General features: G+C 34.2%; 1 protein-coding gene across 4 annotated transcripts; it reads left to right on the top strand.

The window, feature by feature from the left end:
- On the top strand, positions 2,046–9,385 carry LOC109829148 (uncharacterized methyltransferase At1g78140, chloroplastic). Of its 4 annotated transcripts, none has more exons than XR_002243980.1 (8): positions 2,046–2,329; positions 4,280–4,374; positions 4,541–4,681; positions 5,688–5,769; positions 6,020–6,210; positions 6,366–6,426; positions 7,923–8,241; positions 9,121–9,145. XR_002243980.1 is itself a non-coding variant. In XM_020396280.1 (8 exons), exons 1-8 carry the CDS (start codon positions 2,195–2,197, stop codon positions 9,265–9,267), a joined length of 960 nt encoding a protein of 319 aa, XP_020251869.1. In that variant the 5' UTR covers positions 2,054–2,194; the 3' UTR covers positions 9,268–9,385. The 4 variants fall into 4 exon arrangements, 2 of the variants coding, with proteins under 2 accessions (XP_020251869.1, XP_020251868.1); XR_002243979.1 differs by having other exon boundaries at positions 2,048–2,329; positions 6,315–6,426; XM_020396280.1 differs by having other exon boundaries at positions 2,054–2,329; positions 8,134–8,241; positions 9,121–9,385.

The following is a 9,657-nucleotide window of genomic DNA, read 5'->3' as shown; positions in this document are numbered from 1 at the left end:
AGTAAATAGGCAAAAACTAGAGTAAAACATTTAGCTAATATATAGATACATCTCTTGTACTATGGGAGTGTTCACATATATCCTTGAACTCCAGAAAGCATTATTTCCGATATTAGGTTAACATGTCGCTTGAGAACCACGTGGCAAAACTTATCTTTTGCCTTTAGTTTAATTGTCAAAGACTAAATTATTCTCTAAATTGAGGGTGAAAAAGTAACAAGATGAATCTTTCATGCAATGTTTTTTTGGGTTAATTGCAAACAAAGCCCTTGTAGTAGCAAAAAGATCCCATATAGTTCTATTTGTTGTGAATAGAACCCCTTTAATTCTACTTGTTGGGAATAGCTCCTTGAGTGATTTTTTTTTAGATTTGAAAACTGTTAAAATTGTGAGGAGCCAGACAGACCCTTTATAGTTCTAGGGTGAGGATAAATATCCAATTGCTAACTTTTTTTTTACTTCTAAAAGAGTTGAAAAAGTTTACTACATGGTGTTGTGGAGAAATGGAGCCCAATCTAGGAAGTGATGTGCTTTAAACAAAGGTTATAAACTAATTTAATAAAAAAGATATAGCTACTAGGTATTGTCCCTCTTTCTTATCGTATCCGATTCAGGACTATACTCATAATTACTAATCAACTTCTCCCCCTTAATTTGTGAATATAGTCTAATATTTCGCTATATTAAATTTTTTTTTACGAGAATCACTAATTTTTGCAGCACTTCACTTATGGGTTTACCTAACCATGCATTCAGCATATCACTAAAAAACATCTGTATTTGAGTTGGTCTAAATTGACCTAAATCATTCTCCCAGCACTTTCGAACTTTATTATTGTTATTTTCACTTTATCTTTAGCTTTGATACCATTTATGGGGGAGAAATCGGGCCTAATCTAGGAGATGATGAGATTTAAATAGAGGTTGGGAACTAATTTAAACCCAAAAGTTATAGTTATTAGGTACTGACCCTATCTCCTATTTTAAACTCATCAGTCTTTATTATCATATCTAATGTGGGTCTATACTCACATATTAATAACTTTAACGAGGGGTGTATTTACACTTGGATCAATACTACATGGAACCTATTCACAACAAGTAGAGTTACAAAGAGGTATATTCGCAATTAGTAGAATTACATGAGGGCTCTTTGCAACTGGATGATACTACAAAGGGTCTGTTCGCAATTAGCCCCCTTTTTTTTGCATGTAATGTTGGTGTAGCAAAATGTATGTTTTAGCTCTTAATATCTTATATAAACAAATTGGATCAGCGAAACTTTTGATACTGTTTAAAAGAAGATATTTTTCTTTTTGACAATGTAATATGCTAACCATAATTAACTAAAAATATATTATATTTCAGTTATCCTTATGTTTTGGGACAGTAGTGAGACAGCTAGATAAATCTTCAGGCACACACAACTTTATGTCTGGCTTTTGATCCTTAATGGATACTTGATTAGAATAAATTTTCACTTCAGCCCCATTTTAATTTTTTTTAATTTAAATCGACCCTTTTTTTTATTTACCAAAACCGATCCGATTTTTTGATTAGCAGCCTAATCACCATCCTAAATAGTCGGGGTTGCCAACCCCGACTGTTTAGGAGGGTGTTAAACCCTAATTAGAAGTCTTAAACCCTAAAAATTAATGTCCTAAATAGTCGGGGTTGTCAACCCCAACTGTTTAGAAAGGTGATTAAGCTGCTAATCAAAAAATCGGGTCGGTTTTGGTAAATAAAAAAAAAATCGATTTAAATAAAAAAAATTAAAATGGGGCTGAAGTGAAAAATTGTTGTACTTGATTACTTTCCAAGCTAATTGTTTCCTTGTGCATGCAAGAAGCTGTATGGTAACAATCCAGGGAGAAGTAAAAATATAATGAGGAGTCATGTCAGATTTCGAGGGGGCATAATAGCAATTTCTATGACTTAAGTGCTAGTGTCAAATTAACTTAAGATCGGGGAACGCAATAGCAATTTCAATGGTAGGGACTGTTTCATAAGATAAAAGATGTTAGGGACTAATCGAAAAACCCAAAGAAAAATCGTGGCCTTTCAACCGCCGCTCCATTCTCAGCGTTTGAGCTCCAAAATCCTACACTTTTTGAGAGAGATAGAGATTCTCAGCGTTTGAGCTCCAAAATTGTACACTTTTGAGAGAGAGAGAGAGAGAGAGAGAGAGAGCGCCATGGTGACCATTATAGGAGGTTGCAAAAGCCTACTGATCCCAAGAGGGCGCTTCATCGGCCATCGAAATCCAATGTTCAAACCTCGTCGCTTAGCTGCGGTTCGAGCGGCCGCTTCTGCTACCGAAATCGAACCGGTGAATTCCCTTGGCTATTTCTCTTGTAACGAGCACTCTTTAAATATCTATTTTTGGAGCTCTATTTCAAGTTATTGCTGATTTTATGCGTATATTTCTCGCAAACCCATGTCTTAAATCACATAAAATTGGCCGCCCTGAAGGTTATATCTCATTGCCAATTAAATTATGTTATTCGTTTAAGGCACATGTTAACTCGCTAGCAATATTGTTACTCTAAAAAAAAGTGAAAGGCAACCAAAATTTCACCTATTTTTATTGGCTCAATTGCGCTTTGGTACCCAAGTTTCACATATTTTGAACATTGATACCCCAAAGTTTATTTTTACCCATTTGATACCTTAAAGTTTCACTCATTTTGAACTTTGATACCCCGAAGTTTATTTTTTGCCAATTTGATACCCAATGAAGGATCATATATTTTTCCGTTTAATTCAGAGCAAGTGCTGACCATGTGATCTCATTGGGATTTCTATACTCACGTTATCATTATACACGCCCTTAAGTGGGTAGAAGAGTTGAAGTAAACATCCAAAATGAGATGTGTGACCACAGAGTTTGACAATTCCCACTCATTTCAGGGTTGTCTTTAATGACTACATGTCTATAAGACACCAAATTGGGTCGTGTTCAGCGCGTGGTCTAAATTTAACATAAAATAAAAAGTGCTTCGCATACAGAGGCTACTAAATCACAATTTTCTGAAACACGGGGGTACTAAATGTGCAGAAATAGAATTTGGGGTATTAAAGTTTGAAATGGGTGAAACTTTGGGGTATCAAATGGCAAAAATAAATTTGGGGGTATCAAAGTTCAAAACGAGTGAAACTTTAGGGTATTGAAGTGCAATTAAGCCATTTTTATTTCATAAGAGGGAGGTACAGAGAGCTTACTTGAGTAAGCTAAGTAAATAGGAAAATAAAAGAAAAGGAAATGAAATTATTATGTTATATGTTTGTTTATTTACAAAGAAGAAATATATAAAGACACCACAATTTAGAATTGTGAAGCCCATTGTTCAAGTAGAACTTTTGTCCACAATTTAGAATTGTGAAGCCCATTGTTCAAGTAGAACTTTTGTTCATAGTTATTAGTGACTAGTGAGACTCACAACGCCTTTTATACACATTTAACTTTGAAACATATTCGCCCATTTAAGTGTATGTCTTTCTTTAGAGGAACACCAGTTACATAGCCTGTTACTCTCAGATAAACTTTATCACTTATTATATTAATTATTACAGCCCTATAAGTATGTTTAACTACTAAATACGGTTTCAAATATTGGATATCATGGAATATCCATACAGCCAAAATCCTTATTAGATTGCGGATATAGAGAAAAATATTGGGGTTATGTAGTAAATAACGGAGTGTCATACATCGGATGACGTGCATATATAATATATTATCCTAAAATGTTATCTAAGCATACCTAATGAAATCTAAGCATGCGAAAATTTGAATAACGTATGTTTAGGATCACTAGTCAATTGCTGAAATTTGCTTAGGGAAAAGAGCCTATTGGAATTTTGCTAAAAACTTCATAGGGCTGGAAGTTTTATTAAAAATAATTAAAGAAATTTTACAAAACTATATTATACTGCGACAAGCCTTGTAAAAGGACATATCGGCCAACATATTGGTTGATGTATCAGCAATATCGAAAATATATAGCCCAAAAATTGCCAAAAGTGGCATGGGATTTGAGGCCATATCATTTTATGACAAACCTTATAAAAGGATATATTGACCGTTATATTGAATGTACCGGGAATATTTAAAACAATGCTACTAAAGAGACCACCTTTATGCCTCATATTGTTTGCACGGTTATGATTTCTTCAATTGTATGTATTTATTAGATTGCCCTGTCAGGAGCTTCCTAACACTCAAATATACCGCTGTTTGCTCTAATAAGATTTCTTTACATTGTTTTAATTTCTTCAGGATCTAACTGTAGATGCAAAAGTCAGCACTAGCATGAATCTTTTTGCCTGTCCTATCTGTTATTATCCCCTGATCAATAGAAGTCAACAATCCATGTAAGCTTTTCAGTTTGCCATCATGAATGGTTATCTTATACACCTATTTGCTCATTATATCTTGTGAATTTTGCTAATCAAGGATTCATTATTCTCTTCTCAATACTTACTTCTTTAGTTACTTGGCATTTATTTCTTAATGTAATAATGAATGAATTTCTCACAGAACTACCACGTCAGGCTCTTTAGTTGAATGCTCTACTTGCAAGAAATCTTACCTTGACAATGACATATATCTTGATCTGACTCTGTCTGGTGGCTCTAAGGAGTATGATGAAACTATGCCAGCTGCAACAGAGCTTTTCAGGTGCCTATTACCATTGTTGTAGTTCTCTATTTACTTATAACTGTGATTGAAGAAATAGATTTACACCATCCTTTCTGATATCACATATTTAAGGCTTTTTCAATATTAGTCCTGTAAATCTTTCATATTTTCAAATTAGTCCCTCAAATTATTGAGACTGCAATTAGGACCCCCAATTCTTAAGTTATTTTGGAATTAGTACCTCAAATCATTGTAATTGCTGTTAGGTTTCCCAATTCTCGTAAGTTGTTTCAAATTAGTAACTCTAGTAGCTACTTCTACTATTAATTGGAGGACTAATTTCAAAATAACTTAAGAATTGGGGAACCTAAAGCAACTTCAGTGATTTGAGGGACTAATTTCAGAATAACTTAAGAATTGGGGTACATACAAGCACTTTTAATGATTTGAGGGACTAATTTCAAAATATCAAAGATATGAGGGACTAATAGCCAAAAAACCAAGCTTTACTTGTAAGCCTTCCCAATGCTTACTTTCTTTCTGTCTTTTCTTTTTGTAAATATTAATTGTATTACATTACATTACATTCAAAACCTTGATATAACTCCTATGTGATCATCTGGACTTATTGAATTGTCAATTTTAGTCAATTTTAGTTCCTTCATCTGTGATTAATTGTATTACATTACATTCAAAACCTCGATATAACTCCTATGTGATCATCTGGACTTGTTGAATTGTGGTCAAGAAAAATAATTATTCCAAAAGTGAAAAAGCGGTAATCAATGCCTAAAACCCAGAGTTTTCTCTTTTATTATAAAATTTGTATGATCTTACCAGTGATGCTGCAAATAAAGAAGTATATCATGACAACTCTATTTAGGCATATCTGACTACACTGTATAAGTTTTTTTAAATCACAACTTTTCCTCAGGGATAACTAAAGGTTTTCTCCAGTAACTTGAGTAGTAGTAAGTTGAAGACCTGAAGCCATTTCTTTCTAGTGGACTTATTATTCATTCTTATAGATAATTGTTTGGAACAGGACCCCATTGGTATCTTTTCTATATGAGAGAGGATGGCGTCAAAATTTTGTTTGGGGTGGTTTCCCCGGCCCAGAAAGAGAGGTTTTGGACCCACCACCTGTTTATATTATCTACACATTTTATACATTTTTAATATCAATGTCACATGCAGTTCATGGAACGAGGAATTTGGAAGAGCAAACAAAATTAGTATCAAGAACAATCAATTTAAGAATTACTTTAGAGAAATACATAAATAAGAAGTTGTATTCACGGAAGTAGTTTTTTTTAAGGCAGTTTAACAGATTTCTTGTGGACCTTTTATTTTGTTAACACATTTAGTTCAATGTAGTTTGAAATGGCTAAAGGTTACCTTGAGGCCGCCACTGGAGGAATGATTATCGATGCCAGTTGTGGGAGCGGATTATTTTCCAGGCTATTTGCAAAGAGCGGATTGTATTCACTTGTTGTGGCTTTGGACTTCTCAGAGAATATGCTGCGGCAATGTGATGAATTTATTAAACAGGAGAACATTTCAAAGGAGTAATATTCTGTACTCAATTTCTCTAAATAGATAGATTTATTTTTTTAGTGATGTGATTTTATTGGTTACTCTATCTTGAAACATTGGTCGCCTTTCCTTTTAGGAACTTAGTTTTAGTCAGGGCTGATATCTCTAGACTTCCTTTTGTTTCAAGTTCTGTTGATGCTGTGCATGCTGGAGCTGCATTGCATTGCTGGCCATCACCATCTGCTGCGGTAAGTTTACTACTATTTGATCTATTATATGGTCTTTCAGAAGGCACATAACAGGACCTGTTTTGAACTTTAATTTGAAGCTTCAAGTATCAACAGAACGTGCGTTTGAAAAAATAACTTTGGAGATCCCATGTCTGAACATTCCGCATATTTGCAAAACAAGTGTTAGAAAAAGCTTTTCGAAGCTTGTGCTTTGAGACTTTCTTCAAAACTTTTGAAGGGTAGTCGCTTTGAAATCAAACAGAAAGCTATTTGTTCCTTGGAGCATACACCTCATCATTTAAAGCATAATTGAGTATGCGCTTTGCGCTCAATGAAGCACTTCTCTCTTGAAGCACTTGCTTAGACAAGATTGCCCCTATCTCTTCATTTTCCTTTCCTAAGTCTCAAGGATTTTTCTCTTTATTGCAATTGTCTTATCTAATCATTGCAGTATTGCACATATGCTTCTTTTGCATGCTCGGGGTGAATTTTGTTGATTCAATTTGTCTTCCAACAATCTGAGATTAAGTTGATTTTTTTTTGTCTAGGTGGATTTTTATTCGGCTCTAGCATTCGATCTTTTCTCTTTTTTGTGAGCTGAGCCTATTCTTAGTCCATTTGTGTTTGGAGTTTTGAATCATTGCAGCGGTTTAGCTCATTCAAGGAATTGTACTTTAGGTCATGTTTCTACAATTTGATCATTTGCCTATAAATAAGATGTATATCTTGTATGTGACTTAGTTTATTATGACTTCTGTCTATACTTTGCATATTTAGTTCTTATTTACTAATCACCTAATGTATCTATTTGTAAATTATCATACAACTATAGTATATATTTATAATATTTATACATCTTAAAATTAAAATATAGGACAAATTTTCAAAACCAACCTATTTGGATTTTTATTCCCAAAAAACGACCCCATTCAGTTTTATTTGCAAAAACCGACCTGGTTTCAGCCTCAGCGCTGAAACCAGGTCGGTTTTTGAAAAAAACTCTCCGAAACTTCACGGGAGTTGAACTCCCGTGAAGTTTTTTGTACTATGAAACTTCACGGGAGTTCAACTCCCGTGAAGTTTCGGAGAGTTTTTTTCAAAAACCGACCTGGTTTCAGCGCTGAGGCTGAAACCAGGTCGGTTTTTGCAATTATTTTTGAATGGGGTCGTTTTTGGGGAATAAAACTCCAAATAGGTTGGTTTTGAAAATTTGTCCTTAAAATATACTTGATTTATGAGGCTTATGCCTAACGCCTTGAAGGTTATGCCTTGCTTCATAAAATGGTCTAATGGTTTGCCTTGCACTTTCGCCCTTTTGAACATTGATAATCGTTATGTTTTATGTAAGTTTGTTAACAATGATGTGGTAGTGTGATTTGATTTATAGCAGCCATCACCTTGTGTTGCTCAAGAAGTCTTATTGCCTTGCTTGGATAAGTCTTTGGTTATAGAATCAGCAATTAAACTTTCAAGTCAGCACTTTTTCATTGCTGTTACAAGTATTCGTGATTCAGTGTTACAGTTTTGTGTATAGCAAGTCGACAACATTCAGAAATGGTTCACATTCAGAAATGGTTCAATCACCTGACAATAGATTCCGGGGGTTTATATTTCTGATCTGAGGATGACCAACTACGCTCCTTTTTTTTGTTCCATATTGAAGTGAGATATGGCCATGAAATCAGAAAATTTGCCTTTTTTCTTGAATTTATTGGTCTTGTCTAGGTTGCAGAAATAAGCAGGGTTCTGCGCCCTGGAGGTGTATTCGTTGCCACAACCTTTATTCTTGATGTTTTTCACCCAGCTGTTCCAGTCTTCAGGGCTGTACGTCAGGTAACTAAACTTTCTTTTCAGAAGAATTAAGTGCCTTGACAATTTTTCATAGGTCAGTGGATATTTGACTTGGTTCCTAGGGAACATATTGTTTCGTGTAGATATTAGGATCAAAAGTATAAATCGCAGTTAGGTGTGAAGAAAAATAGAACTCAGGCAGCTTTACGAACCAGTGCTGACTTAATTATGTAACAATGGAGATAATGACAATAATGATAATTGTTAGAATATTAAATTATAAACATCAACCCTCAGCACCAGTTCGGAGGTTTATATTTTTAGAGTCATATTTAGATTATCTAGATTCATATTTAGAAAAAATAGATGGAACGATAATATAGAAAAAAATGGGACAGTGCAGTGGTAGGATCCCTTAACATTGTGTCAGAGCAACTTAGGCTCGATTCCACGGTCACAATTCTTTGAAGTTCAGGTGTAGTGGCATGGTTCTTTGACAACTATGATATTGATGGTCATGACTATGATGATAGTGATTATAATTTATAATGATAATCATTCTCGTTGTAATAGTAGTGATGCACGCAGCCATTTGATTTAACGCAATACCTTTTTCTTATGTTTAGTAGATTACTCTCTAACATAGAATAGTAGCATATTCAAGGTAGACATTGTAACTCTAATGTATCAAATTTTTAAATCAACTACGCACAAACAAATTGGTTTATCCATTATCAAATAATACTCCATTTCTAAATGTATCACATCTAATTTCAATAATGGAGTTATAGACTTGTCTAATATTCATATTTACAGGCTTCCCCCATAGCATCAAATTTATAATATTCACAGTGAAAATCCTAATAATCAGAGTTGGTTGCATCTTCCAATTATTTTGATCATGCATCATTATGGTTACAGATATTTACAAGGGCATCAAGCAACAACCTCTTTCTATCCGAAGGCGAGCTCAAAGATCTCTGCAGAGCCTCTGGCCTTGTTGACTTCACTTGTACAAGGAATGGTCCCTTTGTGATGCTTTCAGCTACGAAACCTGGCAGATTGTGAACAATGTAAAACCTAAAGGCTGGGAGAACTCCTTTAATGTAATAGGGTATATCTGTTGAGGTTATTACATAGCAATATAGAATGATTGATAATTGCAGATAGACCCCTTTTACTTCTATCATTGCAAATAGATCCCTTAGATTCCCAACTTCATTAGTATTTTTTTTTTAAATTACTTATGTCATTGTCATTATACGAGGTTATATAATAGGGTGGTAAATTTGTCTATGAAATTCCTATATTTCAATTTGTATAGTCCTGTCTTAACCTGAAACTAATGGAGTTGAGGGTTAGGGGGTCTATTTGCAACGATAGAAGACAGAGCCTTTATCCGCAACAATCTGACAGTTAACCTTATTACTCTTTTCAAAGGGAATTATAATTTGAATC

This window comes from Asparagus officinalis, chromosome 1 (assembly GCF_001876935.1).
Source record: "Asparagus officinalis chromosome 1, Aspof.V1, whole genome shotgun sequence".
NCBI lineage: Eukaryota > Viridiplantae > Streptophyta > Magnoliopsida > Asparagales > Asparagaceae > Asparagus > Asparagus officinalis.
The sequence above is the reverse complement of the archived record's forward strand: the minus strand, read 5'-3'. Positions and strand labels throughout refer to the sequence as shown.